Below are 25,427 nucleotides of genomic sequence, written 5' to 3'. Positions count from 1 at the left end.
TCAATGCTGCCAAGTTACACCGATAGTTCGATATATCATTTATTTATGTGCACTGTCCAGCAACTCTGTTGCATAACCTATAAGTCGAGGGGGTAACATACAGCATTGCATAACACGCAGATTGAAACGGCTACAAACGCCATTGCATAACCTACAAGTTTAAGGGGCAATATACACCATTGCATAACGTACAAATTGAAGGGGTTATATACACAATGGGGTTGTTGCATGCATTTTTTTAAATTCAGTTTCTAGAAGTTGGTGGTGTGCCGATTGTTAAGGTTTTTTTTACTTTTCTGATGATTGGAACATGGAGAAAAAGCGTCGAAAGTTGAGAAACGATTTGAAACGGGGTTCCTTCCCGCGCCTCGAAATCACGTAACTCTGACGTCACAACGCACGGCCATGGGTTTTTGTTATCTGAACTGCGTGCTATATGAATTTTTAGAAAATCAGGAAAAATCGAGTTTTCCGACTAAGCTCATTTCTTTTATCGTGATGGATACCTGAAGATAAGATGAATCAATTACAGACTGGGTTTTTGGCTCTTCACGACGATTTCTGGGTCGGAAAGTGAGTTAAAATCGCTCCTTTCCCGTTTTCTTCACGGAGCGGAGGAGCCGTTCGGCGGTGAGCGGAGGGCGGTGCGCAGCAGCCGGCCCTGCTCGGGTTTCTCCGGCAGCGTCCGCTCATCATCGTAGCCAATCGCAGCTCGAGATGAACTTAACCTAACCTAACCTCCATTAGATAAACACGCGGTCATGATGTGGGTAATGGCGGCGAGGAGAGACTTCCGCGTAGTTTGACCAACTCTACTATCGCCAATGAAATCGTTTATTTTCAACTTGAATTTGATGGAACTTTGACGGTCTTTTTCGGGCTTAAGGACTTGATTTTTGACTTTTTGAACGTTACCATCGTTTTTATCGCGAAAAGTTTTATGACTACATATTTTTTATTCTCAAATCCCTCAACCATGCAACAACCCCATTGCGTATCCAGCAAGGTGAAGGGGCTACATGCAATACCTCGTATGCAAACCCGGAAGGTGGAGGGGTAACGAACGTTCCGAAGATATGAAGCGTTTTTTTACTGTGCTCAAGTCGCTGTTTTTACCCGACTGTCTAAACGATTCATTGCCTATAAAAAATTAACTTTGGTGTATAATCTTTCGTCTTTTCCTTCTATGGCTCTGCCATAGTTACTAGGTAAAAAATTCTGTGTGGAAAAACCAACTTGTTGAAACTTTATTGATATATGAATCCACTTTGTTGTTTGGGAGTTGCAGCTTGTTGCAACTAGGCGGCAAGAAAGTTGAAACTTAGTTCGAACTAAGTTTTTACAAAGTTTCAAGTTTGTTGCAACTTTTTGGTCGGAAATGGTTACTTCGGCATCAAACTTGCGATTGGGAGGGATTTCAAAAGGGTTAATGTATTTGATTATGATACATCTTTAGAAAGACTTTTCGACGGAAGAATCATCGAAAGTATGAAATAAATGTACTGGTACATTGAAAATTCATCGGAATGCCAATTTGAAATTGCAGAACTTTTAGACAAAATAAAAATAAGTATTCCCGCCGAAAACAATATACCATTACGCACTTCAGAGAAAAGTATTAGGATACTATTACAATTTCGTCTATTTAAGGTAAAGGTACGTATGCTTAAAAAAACAGGCGACAAATTTTTAACCGCTGCCTGGTGCTCCAATCAGACGAAGTCCAAGCCTAAAGAACACCTTAAAATTGTATTAAAAGTGGCAAAAAAAATTAAAGTAAAGTTTGTTGCATACCTCTTAATTCTCTTGTCGATTTATTTTTAATTTCCATTCCTTCTCATTTTCTCAATTTAAAAATAAAGTTTACAATAATGCATTTTGGTATCTTGTATTCATATCAAGGACATTTATTGAATACCGAAAGATTTTTGTCCGTTACAACGATGAAATACTTATTTTGCAGCATCAATTAATGAGAATTAGAAAGACGCGGTAGCCCGACCGCCGAGTGGAGCTTCCTCGAGGCGCGACTGCCCAGGCCCATGTCACACCCTGCATACTTGGGACCGTTTTTGAAAAGTCCTGGGGTGCCTTACAAATAAAAAAAATAATTAAAAAAAAAACTGTTAAGACCATTTCTCTTCAAAATTTAATGAAGAAAAATATTATGACAGTGTCATTTTCGAAACTGTTGCCACTTTTGAGTTATTTTTGAGACACCGCCGAGAAAGGACATTTTGATGTCATATTTAGGAGAAAAATCGAGTTTTAGTGGGGGGAGAGGGGGGTACTTTATAGAAAAAATTCAACATGGTTCTTGTAGGAAAGGGGGGGGGGTATCAATAAGGGCCTTTTTTGGCCCCCTCTAGAGGACCTTTCTTGGCCTCACCTAGAATTGTGAAATTTATGTGGGTTTCCCAAGTTGACTTAATGTAGTTTACGAAAATAATCATGATTTGGTCTATAGGCCACTGGATACGTGTTAACCGGTAGCCTGAACATACGTCTGCAGGCGTATTTTAGCGAAAATGCGTGTTTTTCTATCACTATGAGGCTTTTTTGACACCGAGCGCATCGTCTAACTAAAACGAGCGTTTGATATGGTATCAAGGAGGCTTTAGGACACATTCTAACCCTGGTTTGGTTTTAGTTAGATGATGCGCTCATACTTAAATTTTTTTTTCAAAAATCGACTTTTAAGGGACATACGCAAAAATCTTAGGGAAACACGTCTCTCCAACTGTATGCTCGCTACGCATATTATCGAGGGCAGTTACCAAGCCTTGTTACCTTGTTAAACTTTTACAAGGAGATTCTCTCTAATTTTAGCCCCAAAGAAAAACCCTAACGACGTAATTCCCTAATATTTTTGCAGATTTCCCTTAAAAGTTGATTTTTTTAAAAAGTTTTTTTTCAACTATGAACGCGTCATATAACTAAAACCAAACCAGGGTTATAATATGTCCTAAAACTTCCTTGATAACATATCAAAAGCTCGTTTTAGTTAGACGACGCGCTTGGTGTTAAACGAAATATCTTCAAGTTTAATTTCATGGTTGGCAATGATCAATGACGGCCGCTAGAGATGTTTAAATTTAACATAAAATTTCAGGTGGAATGCAGGATTTCAATTACGTTTGGTATGGCTGCATGGAGGTGACATTGGAGCTTTCCTGCTGCAAATATCCTCCCGCAACAGAACTTCCCAAACTGTGGGAAGAAAATCGCTTGGTAAGTTATTTTCCATTTCCTCAAAATAAGGTGCTTAAAAAAAGAAAAGGAAATAATAAAAAAACCGGCGCCCCGCTTCGCTCCGCGCCGGTTTTTGGGGGGGGCTTCGCCCCCCCAAGCCCCCCCGGGACGCGCGCTGTGCGCGCGTTTTTCAGTTTGAGTGTCCGGCCTCAGTTGTTCTGTCTTTTAAGTGACCCGCGCGTCCACCGCGGGAAGAGTGTATTTTCCGAAGGGGGGGGGGAGCTATCAATCTTTGGAGGTTGGATTTACGTTTACACTGTTGGAGGCATTGATTATTCGAATAAGGACTTCATGTCTCCAGATTGCAACAACAATCCTCATGTAATGTCAACAAACACTGTGGCAAGCTTGAATGACGATGGATGAATCTCCATAACCCACTGTGCGACAACATTGCCGTCTTGTTCACCAATTATCAGTCTGTAACTCAGTGTGCGGCAATATAGCCTTCAGTTCATCAGTTCGTGACCCATTGTACGACAACATTGCCGTCTTATCCACCACTTCTCAGTTCGTGACCCACTGTGTGACAACATCGCGTCTTGTCCACCAATTTTCAGTTCGTGACCCACTGTGCGACAACATTGCCGTCTTGTCCACCAACTTTCAGTTCGTGACCCATTGTGCGACAACATTGCCGTCTTGTCCACCAATTTTCAGGTCGTGACCCACTGTGCGGCTTCCCTCCTTTTGCCGCACACCCCCCGCCTAAAACTTTCAAAGCTCGCCATTTTTAAACGGCTCGACCGATTTCGCTCAAATTCAATACCAGCCTAGAACTAAGTAAGATCTTCCTTCTGTAAAAATTTCGGGGGGAAAGCTTTTAATTTGCGCGAGTTATCGCGCCCACAAAATTGAGCCTCCCCCCACTTCTCGCCCCCACCATTCGAAATGTAATACTTCGATCTCCGTTTTTTTTTCGCAGAATGGTAGTCCTGTTCCTCTTCTTTACATCGCAAAAAGTTTCACTCGGAAATTTTTTAAAATGAGGGAAATATAACCAAGCAAAAATCGGAAAAACCACGATGAGTCGGAAATACATACATAAATAAACAGATATATAAATAAATATATATATATACACATATAAACATGAATTCAAACGGCATGCATATTCGTAATCTACGACCCATGATCGATGCTCATTACATGGTCTTTGGTCCAGGTCTGACATCAGGGGAGAACGCAATTAATAGTGTATTTCCTTCGGAAAATACACTAAAATTAATAATATAGAAAGACCAACCGTTGCACCTGCTACCAAAATCTTGTCTTTCTTATTTTTCAAAGCCAACGTTTGGTCTTTTTGAAACACCTAAGTGTTGCTTATAGGATAGGAGTTAGGATCGGAGGGTAGAGTCCCTAAATCCATATGTATAATATGGTAAACATCAAAACTGTTTATATTAATGTTCAGAATATACTACAGTAGGTACTCTCTCTCCGTAGCGGACTTCATGGGACCGGAAGGTTATCCGGCCTACAGAGAGGGATCCGGTATATAAAGGGAGTATATTTAGTATAGGAACATCAAGAGACCGGTAGATACATCCGTTACAGAGAGTTTTCCGTTGTGGAGAGTGCCGCTATAGAGAGAGAGAGCACTGTAATTAATGATAAGTACGGGGAAAGGGCTGCAGAAATGAAGAACTTGAGGCCTCGACTTCGGGTTTTTGAGTGAGATTATTATTGGAAACCGCGTACACTTCTACACATTAGGAAGTACAAAACAAGCAGTGAACTCCAACGTAATTTGTTGATAAGGCGCGTCATTAACTCGCACACGTATCAACCCCTTTAGTTTTCATTTACAGAGATTTCAAAATAATAGGCAAGCAGCACGACAAGGAAATTCATGATCCAACACTGCGAGGTCAACGCCGCACTTTGACGAGACCGTGTATTGTGAATGTAGAAAGCCATTCGAACGAGTTTAAGTTTTTTGATCTGCCTCAAGCGAAATCTTCTCAGATTCTTGAAGAAAAGTGCTACGGAATGATTTAAAAGGAAGAAAGGAAAAACTCTGTCGAACTCCTGAAAGATTAAGTCGATTTAAAGGTAATTCGGGGCTAACAATAAAATACCCAAATCACCGTTAGTATTAATCCCGTTATGTTATTGAAAAGAAATTGACTCGATATATGTACAATTGCATTAAATAAGTCTTGATTTTGTTATTTTAAACGTATTTCCATGCAAAGCAGTTCAACCATGTCCATGCTTTATTCATTCATGAATTGAAAGTAAGCACTCTACATCCCGAAAATCTACCGATTTGCCGTAAAAAATCGCAGAACTTGATGTACCAGGTCGATGCACCCACTCGCTGAATTTATCAACCAATTTTGTGAGTGCAAATATGTAAAAATCAATACCTATGCTAAAGTCACATTTTGGGTGCATTTATTTTTCATGAAACAATAATAATTTGAATCCCGAAGAACCATCAATTTTCCGTATAAAATCGAAAAATTCGAAATGTGTCGACTCCCTGACGTGAAGATTAGACTTACGTATCGATAAGGAGAACAAAAACCATGTGTGGACACAGTCAGAAGTCCGAGGCAACATCCATTCAACAGAAAAGCGGCAAAAATTAGATCGGATTTTAGCCGCTTTGCCCGCCTCTCCTCGCCATTTACAGACCGTTCGTATACCTACTCATCTCAAAATTTTTCTCAGAGCTTTGTGTTATTATCAGCTTCCATTTAAACCCCGGTTCGATGGCCGAATCGGCTGCCCAAAAAGCAAGCCATTTTTGAAGGGCTCTATGAGAAATTCGTGATACCTATTATAGTCTCTCAGGAAATCGCCCCATAGCTAAAATTGGTGGTATAAATGTTTGAGTGCTTAAAATAATCGTATTCAAGAAACTAAGGCATTAAACTAGGGAGTCAATTTATTTTTAATAATATAACGGGATTTACTACCGGTGATATAACTATTATAGCCCCAGAACACTTTTAAAGCGCCTTCACTTTCCAGAATCTCCACGGATTTTTTTTTGCATTAAACGACTCAAGCTAGAGTACCTTTATAGACAGAGTATGGCCATTTCTGTTCCGGTTTTTCATTGGTCGCGAGCGAATAGGCTGACACGATGCTCTTAGGGCCGTAAATAAACAAACAAGATGGCTGTTATCAGCAAGCAAGATTGAGGTTATGCACATCTTACATCCTCCTGTGATAAAGGTGAAAGGCGATTTAACAATGTTTTATTGTGTTTTTCGTGTGTTATTCGTAGATATGCTAGTTTAAAATGTTACTGCCGTATAATTGACATTTTTGTCAAATTTAGCTTCTTATCGATGTTACGGTGAGCCGCCATCTTGTTTGTTTATTTACGGCCCTAAGAGCATCATGAAGCCTAAAAACTCGTTGACCAATCAAAAAGCGGAACAGTTTTCCTGTAGCAAAAAGATACGAATGGCCATACTCTGTCTATAAAGGTACCTACTCTAACTCAAGCAACACTGTAGTTAAAAAAAAAATATAAAGAATTTTCGATTTGGACGTATTAAAAAATGTTTAACTCACTCAGGCACACCGTGTATTGTATGGAGTACTGCTGCTATTCGATCCTTGTCTTTGGGTTAAAATTCTTACAAGGAAGCCCCTCGCAAGAAACGAATTTTTTGTAATTTCCCCCAATTTTTTCTCCATTATATTATTGATTTACTTGTCAAATTCTGAGGTCAATTATATTTATAATATTTATACACTTCTTTTTTCCCCTTCATTTTATTTTATGTATGGAGAAGGCGAGGTTTTGTTGATTTATTCAGATTTCGAATACTGTAACTTCTCTTCTATTCGACCGATTTTTATGAATGAGGCATCTTTTTATTCGTGTTTTATCGGAGAGTAAGGAAAAAAATTGGTAATTACACGCAAAACAATCTTTTTTTTGAAAATTGGATGAATCCTAGCGTGACGGTGAAATGGTTAATCAAGAGTAAGTAATTGGGGGAGGTTCTCAGCCGCGCCGGGACTCAAGTCCATTGTTCCTCTGTAGACGCCGACGCAGTGATCAGGCGCGTGGGGAAGAGGGGTAAGTGGATTCCTGTATGAGTCACGTTTAGCAAATGGTCTAATGAGTCTCGAGGCTTATCACAAATTGCACTTACGGCTGCCCTGGCTATCAAAGCAGTGGCACCAAATTTTGAAAATCATAACAGGGATGTAGAGATCTGTCAAAGCAACGTTTTAAACAAAACGGAGGAGTGAAATTCTCATACGAAGAGTGCTGAACTGCTTAGCCATCCTCGAATCAGTTCGTTTGCTTCTGCTTATATATGCATATTTTAAATTAGCGCAGAGCATTCTTAGGTTTTAAAAAATAAAAAAATAAAAAAAAACAAAAAAAACAAGTAACGTAGACTGTTGGTACTCATTGCACATAAACTAGAAAGCCCCAGAATGACAAAAAATCTGAAATCATAGTTATTGACGGATTAGTAAACTTTTTACACTTTTTGGAAAACCTTAGAAGTTCGCGCCAGTCTTTTTTCGGCAACGAACTAAGGGACTCGGTTATTGTATCGAGTAGGGCGTCGAAACGATCGCCAAGACGGTATACTACATACATATACGCGCCAACAATTGGGTGTTTTTATTACCTTGATCTCTGAAACACATTACTAAGTACTCAGTTTCACACGAATCAATTTCTTAGGCACCAATATTGCGTTTTAGGCCTTATTGGCCATCTTGAGGCTCTGAATTTGGAAAGTTTGACGTCATATTCGAGTTTTTCCTCTGACATGCAGCTAAGAGACAGAGTTGCTCTGGTGACGCGAAACGAATGACTTAGGTACCATTGACAATAGACTTACCTACTGCGGGGAACAGCTTCGACTCACTTGACTGAGGCTTCTTCCAACTGTCTTTTGCCTTAAAGAAATACTCTCTGAGGTTCCCGTGAACATGTGTGTCCCTCAGGTGGCAGATAGAGAAAGTCTGCTCGATATGTTTGTGTTACGCCCCGTCTGTGAATTAGACTATTCCGCGGAATAGACAAAACTATGACCATTCCACGCAACAGATAACAGCGTTGACCCATACCACGGAATGAGTTGAAAATTGACCAATCTGTGAAGTAGGGCAGATTTGGAATAACCATTCCGCAGAATGTTTAAACATGGTGATGAAAATCACCGTTACACCAGTAATAAGTGTAGGGATTAGTATGTGAAAACACAATGCCAAGGTGTTATGAAATGTGTTTCATAGCCGAAGCTTTTCAAACGTTACCTACTTCCACCTATTACCACTATCAATCAATCGACTGCTCATTACTCATTTCTTTTTTGCTATTTTACTTAGGTACTTTTTTAACAATATTTTTTGACCATTCATATTCTAGTGTGCTTCCTAACCTCTTGTCTTTGCATTTTACCATCGCTTTGATGTAGTTTACTTGTAATAGCCTTGATAATGACCGTACAGATAAGCTTGGGCTATGACTTTATAAACGTCGCAGGTGGAAATAAAGGGGTGGCAAGCAGAATTGCATTTGACGCTGTTCTTGAAACATTCGCATCTAGCAGTTTGGCATTTTGTGGTTCTTCACCGTGGTCTTTAAATCCTTGGTATTTTACTGCTACCATCCCTTGCGCGGCAGCAATCGGTTAGTGACCCATCCTTTCGTTCCAATCTTGCTTAATTGCCAATACAATACCAATACTAGTTCAGTGGCGTGGCGCGAACGATCGATTATCGATATTTCCCCATTTAAAGATGTGGTAAAGAATCGATTATCAAGGTGTTCGTTGCGAAGAACTTATTTTTAGATCTTTTTCCATAGGTTAACAGGGCATAACAATCAATGTATCGCAAAGCCACAGTAATAGTTGCCGGGTCACCCTGCCTGCGGTCGAATCCTGGGACCGGGACAGTTAGGTACGCAATCGCCGACACTGATTTGTCAGAAATTTTTCTTTGCTCCTCGTGAGCATTTTTCCGGCCTGTTTCTGTAAATTTGCAGATGCTGTAGGTATTACGGTCGTGAACAGCAGGATGCAGAATGACGGCACATGTTTCACTTGCGGAGGGAATAGAAATGGAAGAGGTATCACTACTTTCGACGGGCGGAACATATTTCGCACTCCGAGTTCAAACGCTGGCCCCTCTGGCTGGGAGTTTAGTAATCGGGATATCTTTAAATTAGTTTCACAGATATATAGTTCTTTCTAATTCGCTATCTAGTTTCGAAATGCGTAAATATTCGAACGTGCACGAAATTTGGAAACAATCAAAGATCCCTGACAAAGACGAAAGATGCTTTCAACTGACTTTAAATGGAATGCAAAAAGAAAATCCTCATGAGGTATGAAATATGAGCATTATGAATGAGTACCTAGTCAAGCAGAATTTTGGCAAAAAGTACCTAGCTTTTGAGCTTACGATTACACAGGGTGATCCAAAAGTCCCTTCCACCCCCTCTAACTTTTTACCTAATTGAGGTAAAGATTTGAAACTTGGGGGATATTCCTAGGTCAAAGGGAGCTACTTTTTGGCCCCCCTAAAATGCCAACGGCCCCCAACTTTTAATTTTCAAATAGGAAGACCCCTTTGTGATAGCTCGTTTGAAAGAACATAAAAAAAGAAAGCTTTTCGCACAAACCCGAAGTCAATATCTCAAACCGTTTCAAAATGGCGGCCGATTAAAGTTCAAAATGGCCGAAAATTCACACCGGTTATTTGTCGATGGGTTCGCGCGGAAATCGGTATGTAGGGGTATTTTGATACGAGAAAAACGAATTTGACGTTAGATTTTCAAAAAAACCAAAATTTCCAAATGGCCGCCAGTTAAAGTTCAAAAGGACCAAAAATTGATTTTTTTATAAATCTAAGTTCAAATTTGTTTATCTTATGCTAAAATACTCTCAAATTCCAAGTTTTAGGCAAATCCATCAGGAAAAAACCGAGGTGATAATTTTCGGCCATTTTAAACTTTAACCGGCGGCCATTTTGGAAATTTTGGTTTTTTTGAAAATCTAACGTCAAATTCGTTTTTCTCGTGTCAAAATACCCGTTCATACCGATTTCCGCGCAAATCCATCGACAAATAACCGGTGTGAATTTTCGGCCATTTTGAACTTTAACCGGCCGCCATTTTGAAACGGTTTGAGATATTGACTTTGGGTTTGTGCGAAAAGTTTTCTTTTTTTATGTTCTTTCGAACGAGCTATCACAAAGGGGGTCTTCCTATTTGAAAAATAAAAGTTGGGGGCCGTTGGCATTTTAGGGGGGCCAAAAAGTAGCTCCCTTTGACCTAGGAATATCCCCCAAGTTTCAAATCTTTACCTCAATTAGGTAAAAAGTTAGAGGGGGTGGAAGGGACTTTTGGATCACCCTGCAGGTTGAAACACAAGTGTCTGAGTCAAGAAAATAAGCTATCAGGATCCTGCCTTCCTCTAAAGAATTGTGAAAACATGGAGAAACAAGATGACGAATACCAGGCTTCTAGAGCTGATTTTAAAGTCAGCATCATACACGGAGCGGCAACGCCATAAGAGACAGGTATGCGGCGCGGACACTGATGTCGCATCGGACAGTGCGCTGAGGGATCGCATCCGTCCGCGAGTCGGCTTATAGCCAGCGATGCCGACACCTGGCATTGCTAGATGCTGCTGCCTCACTTGTGATGCCCGCTTCTCGACTCTTTTGTCGGGCGGCATCAATCAGAAAGGTCAGACGCCAGCATCCCGGGCTGAGCGACTCTTCGAATCGAAGGTTGACTTTCGATTTCAAAACGATACGGGGGAGTAATAAAGCTGCCCCGGCACGGTTGGTTGACGTTGATTTTGATACTTCCATACAAAAACCTGGATTGAAATTTCCGCACAAAATCATTCAGCAAAACTTTATTTTTGGCATGATTTGGCAACACTTATTGCAGATAATTTAATCGTGTTTCACTTAATCCACGTACATGAAATTTTTCGAAGAATTAAAGGGAAACATTTTTCTGATCTACTGTTCAACGGAGTTCGATACATTTATTTAAAAAAGATACCACATAGCAACGTAAAATTTTTCATTTTTAGATGGCAAGAAAAAAGTTACCAGATTGATGTGGTAGCCACTTTTAAGAACATGAACCTTGTAACTCGGGTAAACAAATTCGGGGGCGAATATGAAGGCTCCATCTGCTGACACAATCTGGCTTTTAACCTCTAAAATCGAAGTTTCAAACGTGACTTTCACTATTCCTTCTTCTTTAAGGGTAAATATTCCCCTTCCTGCGCCATCTTGGGCATCTGAGGTAGATACAAACACGGTACAGCTCAGGCCAGGATACCCTCTACGAGCGATGTTGTCATATCTAAGTTGTGCGGGAAATATTTCGTGCGGAAACTTCAATCACAATCTTGGTGTGGAAGACCCAAAATCCAAGATTTTCTGGAAATGGTGCGATTTATGGAAAAAAGTCATTCTAGAAAAAGTGCTTGAAATTATATTGCGAGTTGATTTAAGTAAAAAAATCGGACTTTATGGTCCGTTTTTCATATTTCGAATTCCGGATTTCGCTGGCCAGGTTGTACCGACCTACGTCACAGGGTAAACAAACCTCAAGATGCAAACACCTCCTTTTTTTCTATATGCCCGCACGGAGAGTATAGAAGGTTAGAGGCCTGGCTCAATGCGAAATTCAAACAGAGGCGCTCGCAGTGCGCACGCTGGCAACTCAGAAAACTAATAATTTCTATTGTTTTTCCGTAACTGGCGGCGCGTATGTTGCTGCGCGTATGCGCTGCCGGACCACTTCTACCTACGAAGGCAATTTCTCATACATCATCCGTCTACAACTCTCGCACGACGAACCTGTGTAGTCGGTGCGGAAATCCGCTCACCGCAACACTCTCGCGTCAACGTACGCAACTTCTTGCTCTTACAGGAAACTTGTGTCTCAGGTCTTTCGTATCCATTCGGGCCTCTAACCTTCTACACTCTCTTGCCCCGTGGGTACTGAGGCTCGGTAGCGGTCCCAAAGAGCGATATGCCACATCAGACCGATAGTTGAATTCCCAGCATCACAATATCTATACTATAAGCTCCAAGACCTCCTAATTTTGCGAAACTGGTAACGCTTAGTTCCAGCGTTCTACCGGGCCGATTTTCATGATTTTTGCGGTTATCGACGGGCAATTGTCTCTAGATAAGCCAACTCTTTTCAGATTTTCAAAATATGGCCCAGGTTTTTTTATATTACGTGGTAAAGTTGCAAATTCTCCCATTTAAACAATGTAAATTTATACTTTTTGTCATAGCTCGTTTGAGCGTTCTACCGGGCCGATTTCCATGATTTTTGCGCAAATCGACAGGTAATAGGCCTTAGATGAGCCCGCTGTAATCAGATTTTGGAAAAAGGACCCAGGTTTTTTTAAAATCACGTTATAAAAGTGAGTGAGTTTACAGAATGCTCCGGTACTGCTACCGCTATGCGCGGGAGGATGCGCAGTGGTCGAGGAGGTTGCGCAGTAGCTGTGTAGCCTGCGCATCAGCTCTACACTTATCTACACAAGATGCGCGCCGACACCTTCACGTCGTGCGGTGGCCGAGTCGTCTAAGACGTCGAGTGCGTCTACCTGTAGTCAGTGTGTGTTCGATCCCCGACTCATGAAATCTTAAATATTACCTGCCTACATTGTTCATTGTTTTACTGCAATATTTCATCAAGCAGTCATTCCAAAACTCGTCCTTTTAATTTTAAAGTAATTTTGAGTAAAGTTTAAAATTAAAGTATACCTCATGTCGTAATTTTTTAGGGGAAAAATAAAACTAACACTGATAGGAGGGTAAAAATAGGGCCGCGAAGCGGCCCATTGATGGCGCGGAGCGCCTTCTGGGGGTTGGGCCGCGTAGCGTCCAGGGGGCGTAGCCCCCTAGTGAATTACTACTTGGTCACTTTCGTAGCATCAAACTTCAACATCAGAGAAAGGTGCTGTTCCGGGCGGCACGTCAGCATCATGCCCGGAGTTCGAGGCTGGCTCGAGGGTTGTGCGCATCCGGCTCGGAGCCGTATGCCCTCAGGGGTGCCATCTGGGCATACAGTATCGACGCTGACGAAATAGGCCAATGTTGCACGGCATGACCTCGTGAGTCGCCTCAAGTCCCTGTTGAAAACTATGAAAAAGGTATTCTTTTGTTCCAGTCTCTAGTAAAATTTTTGGCTGAGGCTCACAGAGGAGTCCACGGTTTTGTAATGGATGAACATGGAAACCCAGTTGAAAAGGCCTCTTTGAAAGTGAAAGGACGTGATGTAGGCTTCCAGACAACCAAGTACGGAGAATTCTGGAGAATACTTTTACCGGGTATTTATAAACTGGAGGTAAGAAAAACAACTTCGCTTTTTCTAAAAGGTGTTGAAAGGAATTCAGTAACTTATAAGAACCTATACAGTTAGAGCAAGTGCCCCTGTCCAAAAGTTTCAAGTGCAGTTGTCAAAATTGGGGCTGGTCTTGCATAGTAAACTTCAATAATTTCTAAAACACTGTTCATCTTTACCATTTAGACTATTAACGTTTTTTTTTTCGAGGAGATATATTGCGAATTTTGCTAAGTTGCTGCCTTTTCCTTTGATCACTTCTGGTTTTCAAATTAGGTTGAGCAGAAATCTGTTATTTAATTTAAACTCAGAACCACAGGTAAAGTGCTCAATTTTGTCACTGATAGGTTCCATGCAGTGATCCCAAGCATGCGGATCCTCCCTGTACCGGCACGGATCGCCTCCGGACCAACAGCTTATCTCTATTTTAAACGGTCCGGAGAGAAGAGGGGGGTTATTTGGGCCGTGAGGCACAAGCAGTAACCTGGGATATTTTCCCACCTAAAAGAGATTTTTCGGTTTGCCGGCGTAGAAAGTTGACAACTTAGTCTACCAAAACAAGTGCAGTGATCAACGACATACCCAGACACTGTAGATTGGTGGTGGCCTACGAAAAAACGTGACACACATGGAGCGGTCGTTCGAAAGGCGGGCGGGGAGTGGAAATGGCCATTTGCTATCCTCATCATAAGTAATTTCGAATACATGGGATCTTACGAAACTTTTTACAATAAATGATTTAGTGTTGAAATTTTCATTGTAAACTCTTTTCATGAAAAGGCTAAGTTCCATATCTGAACACAGATTTTCAAAGAGTTGGTCGTTTGAAATGTTTAAAAGGAAGAAGAGGGTATCAAGAATTCCGAGAAAAACTCTCGTAAATGCTGTTAAGTTGCATTATGATGAATAGAGGTTGTACGTCATAAATTAAGATAATAAAATGTACATAGTTAAGTTATTCTTACAAATAAATCAAGCTTAAAACGACATTTATACATGTCTATAGGTGTATCTATTGTACTAAATTATATTCTTGTACAAATAAAAAATAAAAAAAAAAATATGATGAAGAACTTAATATCAGAAAATTTTCGAAACCATTCAAAATTACTGTAAAGCTTCTAAAGGCAATTCCATGATTTTTGCCAGATAAGTGGGTTTCTATCTCCTTAGTATTCTGAATTTCTAATTATTCTTAAGCTCTCCTTCGTTCATCACTTCTTTCATATCAACCAAAAGTTATTATTGATCATTACATTTATCTATTCAGCCACTCACTTATTTACAGATGACCCCATTCCTTAAACAAATAGGAAGGAAACAAATTGATCATCAAGTCATCGCAAACTTAACATTGCAGGATGAAAAGGGGGGAACCGGAGCCCACTCCCCCCTTCAATACTTCTTATTAATTTACTTTTATTATAATGCACCATTGATACATTTAAAGATATATCTTATACAGGTTTGACAAATACCTATTTTAGGTTGATTAATATGTGTTCAGAATGATTTATAGTAGCTGACTCAATTAACCCCACGTGAGGCTCATTAAACCCCATGGTCGAGGTCAAGTGAGCCAGAAAGATATGACTTGCTCATATGCAGATTTTAACTTTACTTGATGCATAAAAAAGTTACGCTGCGCGCTGGCGAAAATTAAATAGCTGAAAGTATACTTGATCGTTTTAAATCATGAAATCCGACAATACAATTGTAAATAAGATTTATGAGCGTTTTCTTAAAGGTGACTCAAATAGCCCCACTCTCCATTACGCTTGACGTCACAGAAAGACGTTGCAGCCAATAGCAGTACCTACGAAGAACAGCAGAGCGTGCAGATCTCGTGCACGGAGCATCCGGGAAGACTGGTTCCGTAGCAGCTTTAGTATACCAGCATTTCCAGCCCCAGGGAGTTTCACATAATGCCTTTCATGAAAAAACTTGGCTCCGATAAGTTGTTTTCATTCCCATTGATTTAGTTGATTTTCTTACGTCTCCTTTTGCCAACTACAAAGAAAAAGTGCCGTTGGGTGTGGGTTAGAGATATAGGGAGTGAATTTTAGATTCTTTTTGCTTGATCATAGTAATTTTTGGACACTTTTACACATATTTGGAGGTTCTTTCGTTCACCTGTATCTCTTACTTCAACATGCAAAGCATTATCTAATCGGAAAATCCATTTTGCAGGTTTACGCCGATGATTATGTTCCTCGCGAGGTTGACTTTATGGTAGTCGACCAGCATCCAACCCTCCTAAATGTAACACTACATCCGTCCAAGGTGGGTCAAGTACCGAAGGGAAACCACAAAGCATGGAAACCTCCTTGGTTGCCGTCGCCTCGCAGCTCCCATAAATTCGTCGGTAGTTGGTGGCATGCGGGTGAGCGTGGTGACCGCCTTCCTAGTTGGGGAACAAACACTGATTTTGGTGGAGGTTTCAATGGAAGTAAAACTAACCTGGCTTCCAGCTCCGGTGTGGCTAAGTCGCATGTTTGGGCAGCTTTCCGCCTACTTTTCTTCACAATTAACATTGTCATTTTCATGTCCTTTTCATGACTAAAGGACTTTATTTTTTAGGATTATTTAAATTATTGCTTTAGGGCCTGTTGATAAAAGTATGTTTTTCTAAAATTTAAGGTACCAGTGGGTCTTTAAGAATTTCCGGTGAACTGGAAAACCAGGAAAATCAGGGAATATACAGTGATTGGGAAAAGTTAGGGAATTCGTGGGAAAAGTTAGGCATTTTCTGACACATCTCTTAATTACTAAAACATATCACTGATCTAAAAAATGTTAACAGTTTCTGGTCATTTTTAAGGCTTGTCATTTGTAACCACATACTGATTGCCTTTTCCATAATTCAATCGATAAATGAGGAAACGTTTTCCAAAGTCTAGCAAAAGGCCACTTATTTTTCTTTAATAAAAAGTGAAAATTCAGCCCGGTGAAATGGAGAAATCAGGGATTTAGAAAACTGTGGAGTCAGGGAAAAACACAAAAAGTTAGAGAAAAGTCAGGGACTCTGAGGATGAAAGAACTATCGCAACACTGAAGACGTTTTCGTGTGATCTATGCGTGAAAAAATGCCCAGCTGGAAGAAGAGAAATTTCCACGGTTTCCCCAAGAGCAATTTTACAATTTTACCCCCTTTCAACATAATTGTAAGCAACTACTATAACTGTGAATTTTACAAGTGGTGATTTACGGGATATTCTGCATGTGCTCATGACTTGTATGAAAATCAGGATTCAAGCCAAAGTTTCAACTATTATCACCAAAATGCGCAGGTGTCGTTTTCAGCCAAATTGTGCCGAAAAATTTTAATTAAATCTTGGGTTCATGGGGTGGATATTGGACCACCTGGCAACGCTGTAAAAATATTGAATACTGCCCCTTCAAAATGGTGGCTACGCAATTGGGTATGTTGCCCCTTCAACTTGTAGGTTATGCGACAACGTTGCCGGACGATTCAAATAAATAATCTATTTTAGTAATAGTGGAACATGGCGACATCGAATCTTAAAAGTGTTGCCAGATCGTACGACAAAATGATGAATATTTATGTGCAGTGTTGCCAAATTGTGCAAAAATAGCATTGGTAGGTATTGGATACTTCACTGTTGGGTTACGGAAGCCGGCCCGATCCTTCACCGTTCAGGGCACACCCCATGACTAAAAAGCTTCTTTCGTTTCTTCAGATCCTCGAGGCCATAAATATAGCAGAATTTCATTGCAAGGTGAACCAAATCGCACAGAAGGTCAACAAGTATAAAAAAAATTGGAGCACTAGTATTCAGTACTTCACAATTCGGTTTGGATATTGTAATGTTAAGTTTGATGAATCAAAAAAATATTTTCGTCGTGGCAAGTTGTCGTTACTCTTTAAAAACGTCCACGTTTTTAAACGTGAATGTTATAAATCGTTAGGGTTGTCAACCACAGACATCGATCCCTTCTCCTTCTTTGAACTTTAGATGGACACTTATGTCGTCGACTTTGCGATTGTTTTTCTCACGGGACATCCTGGTGAAACGTAATGATCGTAAATGATCACCAAATCTGACACAGCATCTTTCGGTGGAACGATCTCGGCCGTGTCCGACCAGACGGTGTATCCGAGACCGTCGATTCCGTTGAATATCCGACGAACTTCTTCGTACTTTGGTTGGAACGGTGTCTTGCGGAACTTCAATCCGATCGAATGTTGTAGCAAGCAAACCATTAGGTTTGTTTTACCGCACTTTGACGGTCCGTAAACAATGCAATAGATGCTGTCAGGTAGCAGTTCACTGTGCCGTCGTCATTGTCGTCGGATTTAATTTTGCTTCTTTTACTTTTCGAGATTCGAGACTCGAAGTGACTTTCTTTGCTTGACGAGTCGCATCGTATTCGTTCCCTATTTTTTTGGATAGTTATAGGTATTCTACCTATCCGTATGAATAGTATATATGTTTTCGTCATAGTATGTCACCGAGATGATTTGTAACGTGCAGCAAAGCCAATCGAGGACGTGGGCTGGTAAACTCACTGATAAATCCACTACCGTTTGAACTACATTTGCCAGGCGACTACAGGTACTGCGGACCGGGAACTCCTCTTGCAGAATGATTAAAAACGCGGCGATCCAGGTATAAACCCGCTTGACGAAGCTTTTGGGTCTCACGATATCGTTTACAGCAAGACCCAAGACACCACCGAGAGGAACAAAGTCGATCTCATACTTGCGGACGGAGCTTCCCTGGTAAAAATAAGCCATACAAATTACCTATAGCCCGGCCATAGGAAAAATCTTATGGTAAATTGAAACATGGCCTTTTGGCGATAGGAATTTTCTATAGCCGGCGATTGAGAATTCCTATGGCTGGTTGTAGGAATTCTCAATCGCCGGCTATAGAAAATTTAGGGGTTCGCAGCTAGGGGATGGTGGAAAAGGGTTAATTGTGGAAATAAATTTTGAAACCATGAAAAATAATAATAATGAAACTACTGCATGGGACGTAATTTAACCGATTTTGAAGATTAGACATTTTTACCTACCTCAGGGATTGAACCCGGGACCTGCCTAACACAAACCGAAGACCCTAACCATTAAGCTACACCAGATGCTGCCTTCATGTGACGCAAAACCGATATTTAACGTCGATTTGAACGGGAAAATAGGATATTTTAAATCTGCCTGGATTTGTCCGTGTATTTATTTTACTTTTTACTTTACTATATTTTTTAAATTTATTTTATCGTTTTACTTGATTTATTTCCTTGCTGACTCTATTTTTTTCTTCACTCTATTTTATTTTTTCAAGTACTTCATTTTTTTTCTTAAATTATTTACTTCTTATTCCCTTATTTTGTTTTATTTTTTACTGTAATTTATTTTAATACTTCTTCATGTTTACTTTTTAAATTCATTCTATTCTTTAACCTCATTTAGTTTCTTCCCTTATACTTTATTTTTTCTTCACCTCATTTTTTACTTCATCTCCTTGCTCCCTCTAATTTTTTACTTCAATTTAGTCTTTGACTTCATTTTATCATATATTTAATTTACTTTATTAGATTTCTCTTCTGTTGTCTCTGTAATTCTATTATTTCTGCTACTCTATTATTTCCACTATTCTATTCTATTATTTTACTTATTTAAACTTTAAATTTTTCATTTTCATCATTGGATTGGTAGGCCTAAAGGGAAGAAGAGACAGTATAGAGCGCTAGTGCGAGAGAGAGATAGCCTAGGTGCGCGTGACTTAGGGCCCAATAGTCCAGGCAAACAAGGAAAAGAGCCTGCAAAAATCCCGGGTAGCAATGTTTTCATCGATTCCTATGTACTTTTTGACGCTGAATCAGAATTTCAACTTTGCGCCATTTTATTCGGACCGGAAATTTGCCAAATTTGGCAAAAATGGCCTAAAATCGGCATTTTTTGCGGATTATGGCCTGTAACTCGCCAAAAATTGATCTGACGACAAAATTAGTTATTTTCAGAAATAAAGCTCGTTAAATTTCCTATAAAAAAGTTTCTATACATTTTTTGCCTAGGGGCAAAATTAAGCGCGCTGGCGGGCGCCAAACTTTGAAAAATGAGCGAAAATTGCGTTTTTTTGCGGATTATGGCCTGTAACTCGCTAAAAATTGATCTGAAGACAAAATTAGTTGTTTCGGAAATAAAGCTCGTTAAATTTCCTATAAAAAGGTTTCATACATTTTTTGCCTACGGGCAAAATTAAGCGCGCTGGCGGGCGCCGAACTTTGAAAAATGAGCGAACATTGCGGGGTTTTTTTTGCGGTTTTTGCTGTATGTCTCCTGTTTTACCCGTCTGCAGAGTAATTTCTGGACAAATTAAGTGAAGATAATAAAATTCACACTGAGTTCCATGAATCGATGTGAAAAATAAGCAGCCCAACACATTGCAGTGTTGCCAAAATTACCTAAAATTGTTCGTTGGCGGTTTTGGACCATTAATTGCCTTATTATCCGTCTATTTGTTTAGTCTCCATTTTGTAAAGCGGGGATAATGAATCGAAATCAGCGAAAAGGAGGATGAAATAATTCTTTGTCACAATTTTTTTCATCAGAATGAGGTGGAAACACTTCAGAGGGTCGTGCGTCCACTAAAGTGCTCTATCGTGACACTTGTAGTACAGTTGCTGGATGGATGATCTTGAGCTTCTCTTAAAGCTTAGACGGTGTACTTTCATAAAATAATAGTTTTGTAATTTTTCGTGCGATCCCTTCAACGCTGCGGCTCAAAATGTAAAAAAATTGAAATTTTGAGCTACGGCAACGTGGCAACAATGGATTAAAATTTCAAAATGGACCGATTTCATGAATACCAGCTAAAATCTGATAATTTTCTCTAAATTTTGAGACCAATACCATCTCTCTACGACAAATCGTTCACGAGATATGCTCGTTTAAAGTTTCAACTTTAACACTCTTCGCCTCCCGTCATAATTATCCAAATTCAAAAATCGTCAGTGTTTTGGACTTGAGAAGTAGTTCTCTATCAACCCTGAAAATATTACGAAGATTTGGCTGGTGTTGGAAATGGCCGATTTTGAATAAGGTCCTTTTCTTGGCCGCTTTTTATGATTGAGTGACTGAATGTTTGTGAATTTACGCGTGCACGTCCTTATTTGTGAGGCAATAATAATTAAAACATACTTACCATTTTTGAGATGAGTAATTTTTAGGAATTTAAGTTTCGTGAAAAACTTGGTCTCAGGTTGTGGCGACACCACGCAAAAATAAAACGCGCCATGTACTGGACCTCTTGGGTGGCGTGGAAGCAAGTACTAATAATTATATTTATAAATTCTGCCTTAATATGTACGTTACTTTTATATAAAATGAAGTTAATCGATTTTATATTAATTGCCAAACTAATTTCATACTTTGCATTGTTCGATCTATGCCATTTTCAAGGAGCTCGATGTCCTGGCGCAACTGTACTACAAGTGTCACGATAGAGCACTTTAGTGGACGCACGACCCTCTGAAGTGTTTCCACCTCATTCTGATGAAAAAAATTGTGACAAAGAATTATTTCATCCTCCTTTTCGCTGATTTCGATTCATTATCCCCGCTTTACAAAATGGAGACTAAACAAATAGACGGATAATAAGGCAATTAATGGTCCAAAACCGCCAACGAACAATTTTAGGTAATTTTGGCAACACTGCAATGTGTTGGGCTGCTTATTTTTCACATCGATTCATGGAACTCAGTGTGAATTTTATTATCTTCACTTAATTTGTCCAGAAATTACTCTGCAGACGGGTAAAAACAGGAGACATACAGCAAAAACCGCAAAAAAACCCCGCAATGTTCGCTCATTTTTCAAAGTTCGGCGCCCGCCAGCGCGCTTAATTTTGCCCGTAGGCAAAAAATGTATGAAACCTTTTTATAGGAAATTTAACGAGCTTTATTTCCGAAACAACTAATTTTGTCTTCAGATCAATTTTTAGCGAGTTACAGGCCATAATCCGCAAAAAAAACGCAATTTTCGCTCATTTTTCAAAGTTTGGCGCCCGCCAGCGCGCTTAATTTTGCCCCTAGGCAAAAAATGTATAGAAACTTTTTTATAGGAAATTTAACGAGCTTTATTTCTGAAAATAACTAATTTTGTCGTCAGATCAATTTTTGGCGAGTTACAGGCCATAATCCGCAAAAAATGCCGATTTTAGGCCATTTTTGCCAAATTTGGCAAATTTCCGGTCCGAATAAAATGGCGCAAAGTTGAAATTCTGATTCAGCGTCAAAAAGTACATAGGAATCGATGAAAACATTGCTACCCGGGATTTTTGCAGGCTCTTTTCCTTGTTTGCCTGGACTATATTGCCGTTATCCACAAGTGGCCAGCTATTGAATGTCCTATCGCTGACTATTCACGGCTAACGCCGGCTGCAGAACGTTCTATCGCGGCCATTCGTGGCTATCGCTGGCTGTAGAACTTTCTATCGCCGGCTGTAGAACTTTCTCTCGCCAGCCATACGTGGCTATAGCCGGCGATTGAACGTTCTATCGCTGGCCATTCGTGGCTATAACCGGCGGTTGAACGTTCCATCGCCGGCCATTCGTGGCTATAGCCGACGATTGAGCCTTCTATCGCCGGCCATTCGTGGCGATAGAGCTTTTTATCGCTGGCCATAAGGGCGATAAGAAAATCCTATCGCCAGCTATAAAAGCTATAGAAAATCCAACAGACGGCCATAAGATTTCTCCATCGCCTTTATGGCTTATTTTTACCAGGGTTGGGAACGGGTGAAAGCGTCCAATACATCGTTAGGTAAAAGAGCGGCAGCATACGCCGTAACGAACGCTATGAAACGCAAAGCCAAACTTGGAATGGGTCTCAACAATTCGGTGGCAGCAAAGAAACCGAAGAAGAAGAGGAAGACGATGACGACGACTAAGAAATCGGTGGAGCGATCAATTGACCGAATCTTGGCTATCCCGAAGACGGGTGCCGGAGTTGAGAATCTCCTGACGAAAATTGGTCTGGCCGCGCGGATCATCGCACCGGTTGCTCACGTCAGCTCACGAAGTCTGCTCAGAAGTTGAAATGGGACAATACGTGGATGTGGGATCCTCTAACAGGGAGATAGGACATCCCCAAATTCGGATTCTGGACGATCCGAGTGCCGTTATTGCTTCCGTAAAGGACATGTCTCTTGGAGCCTCCTTCCCACCGGGGCTTTGTGCATTGAAATTTGACTTTTTTTGTAAGCTCCTTGAACTGTAAAAGTTAAACGAGACATCACATCGTTCTTGGAACCTCGAACATGGAAATAGGATCCGCCAAAATTCGGACTTGGGACGAGGCGAGGGCCGTATGCTTCTGTAAAGGAAACTTCCCTGGCAGCCGTCCCCCCCTTACCCTCCCCAAATTTCGCGCTTTGAAAGGACGACGGACCGGTCTTATCGGAAAAGTGGGCCCGGTTAATTCGGCTGCGCTTTTGATATGTTGTAGGTCTTAACCTACTGATCAAAAGTGTCAATGGGCGTTTCTTCCTATCTCGAAGTTTTACTCCCCCCCCCCCATTTTGGGGGTCAAAGTTGCCAATTCGGCGTATAATTGGTAGTTATGACACCCGGGTTTGTTGGTCGCCTATAAGATTCTGGAATGTTCTATTGTATCCGCTGAATAGGCTACAGACCATCCGAATTAAAAAACTGAACAATTTTGCCTTATGGGAAGGAAGAAGGGGGGGGGGGGCTTTTTACGCCACCAATTTCAGCGTCGGCGAGCGAAGCCCTCCTCCTCAGGGGGTTACTTTCTGCCGTTCAGGAGGGTCAATAAGAACTCTTGGGGGTTACTTAAGATGTAAATGTGTTCTGCTCCTCAATTTGGATGCAATCAATTTGCGATTCGGAAAGGCGCCCCGATTTTTAAAATTGGGCCCCCCGTTTACCTCCCAAGGGGGCGCTAGAGGAGCTTCGGGACCACGAAATTTGGATCTCTCGGGGCCGATTACCTGGGAAACCGTCTTTTTCTGGAGAATCTACGTCAATTTTGAGACCGAAGAGAAAGTATGGAGGGGGGGCATTGTCCCGCTCTTTAGGGGGTCATTTTTGGACCTTGGATGGGCTGATTTTGGATTTTTAAGGGTCAATTTCACGTGAAATTTTTCAAGTTTTTCAATTCTGATGCGAGTTATCCGCAACTCGGTCGGAAACCGTGACTTTTAGCATCGTGACCCCCCTTTACTCTCCAAGGGGGGTGGGGGTTCGGGACCGCGAAATTTGGATTGCTTGGGGTCGATTCCCTATTTTCAACCCCGCGGTTCCCGACTTCGTGCGACCTAAAACAACCGAGAAAAAGGCCTGGTACGGGTGGTCTGAAACACCCTATATGCAATGCAATAAGTTCTGAAGGTATTTGACCGTGTCTGGTTTTTTCATTCTTTCTACCGGAGCTCCGTAAGTATGGATTAAATCCTGGAAGCTTTCAGTGTTGTTACTGAGGCGAGCTCGCTGAGATTTTTCTATACTTAATCAAAAAATCTAAGAAAAAAACAAGGTCATGTATTTCTTCTTTTTAATATTTTTCTTTTCTTTTCAAAAGCAACTAACCCTTACCCTCACCAAAATCCTGAGATGCATCAGGATGTGCTGAAAATTGAATGATGCGTTAAATGTCACTAACTTTTAATCGTACTAGCCACGTTAAAAAGTGCCACTACTATACTAGTGTCAGTGCCACACTGACCTATGCTGAAAGATCCTATTGCGACGGAGGGTGCGGATTCAGAGGCCTCCTTTCTCTTACAGCATACTCCGTGCTCCATCTCAGTCGACCTTTCGAAGTGCAGTCGGTCTCATTGGGATAAGAAAATCTCCAAAACATGACGAAACCATTGGTTTAATGCAACTCGCGAAAGCCAGTTTTGCTGCCCGAGTTTGGTCGCACACTTGCCGCACCCTCCCCCCCCCCCCCCGGGGGGGGGGTATATTCTGAGCTGCATCTTAGTCGACCTTTCAAGATTCAGTCGCAATCATTTGCATAAAAAATTCTCCAAAACACGGCGAAAGAATCGGTTTAATGCGACTCGCCGACGCTGAAATTGGTGGCGTAAATACCCCCCCCCCCCCTTCTCTTCCCCATAAGGCAAAATTGTTCACTTTTTTAATTCGGATGGACTTTATAGCCTATTCAGAGGATACAATAGACTTAAACCATTACAGAATCTCTTAGAATTCAGCAATCTAACAAAATTAACCGGGCCCACTTTTCCGATAAGACCGGTCCGAAGTCCTTTAACTTTTTTTGTAGATTTCCCTGAACTGTACAAGTTAAAACGAGACAATTTGTGGATCTAGGACCCTCGAAGATGAAGATAGGACACGACAGATTTCGGACTCGGGACGAGACGGTTGCCGTTTGCTTTCCACTAAAATTTTGGCTTTCTGTTTGATGAAATAGATTTCGAGTATTGCCAAGAACATGCTATACGGAATCTTAAGCGATGAGGACAATTTTTCGAGTACCCCTGGCCAACTAAACTCGACTCACCAGGCTCATCCCTGAGGATACGGTCTGCTGTTTCCGCATTATCTCAAGTCTTACATACGGCGAATTTAGGTCGGCAGCCGTAACCCGATTGCTTATTCCAAACTATCCGATGCCAAAGTCCAAGGTTCTGATACACACGTCCAAGCGATCTGATACGCACCGCCCCGCCTCCAAACATTAAAATTCCCGAATCAGACGTTACTCTCCAGTTTTTGATACCACGCCCATCCTGCAGGATATGGTCTTCTTCTTCTTCTTCTTTTTCTGTTGGTTTACTGGCTTATGCAGGATACAGTCTACTGTTTCCGAAATCTCCCAAGTCCATAA

General features: G+C 40.9%; 1 protein-coding gene across 4 annotated transcripts in view; it reads left to right on the top strand.

Annotated features, from left to right (window-relative positions):
• Window positions 1-25,427, top strand: part of LOC109039932 (carboxypeptidase D) — a 213,802-nt gene that overhangs the window by 177,537 nt on the left and 10,838 nt on the right. For 3 of the 4 annotated variants that reach the window (XM_072301129.1, XM_072301134.1, XM_072301138.1), the window contains 3 exons: window positions 3,113-3,231; window positions 13,412-13,588; window positions 15,776-15,868. In XM_072301129.1, coding sequence (XP_072157230.1) covers window positions 3,113-3,231; window positions 13,412-13,588; window positions 15,776-15,868 — 389 coding nt within the window. Of the gene's footprint in view, window positions 1-3,112; window positions 3,232-13,411; window positions 13,589-15,775; window positions 15,969-25,427 lie in introns of all 4 variants that reach the window. The other variant, XM_072301143.1, reaches the window with a different exon arrangement.

This window comes from Bemisia tabaci, chromosome 1, assembly GCF_918797505.1.
Source record: "Bemisia tabaci chromosome 1, PGI_BMITA_v3".
In the NCBI taxonomy this organism is placed as follows: Eukaryota; Metazoa; Arthropoda; class Insecta; order Hemiptera; family Aleyrodidae; genus Bemisia; species Bemisia tabaci.
Note: the sequence above shows the minus strand (reverse complement) of the source record. Positions and strands in the feature narration are given on the sequence as shown.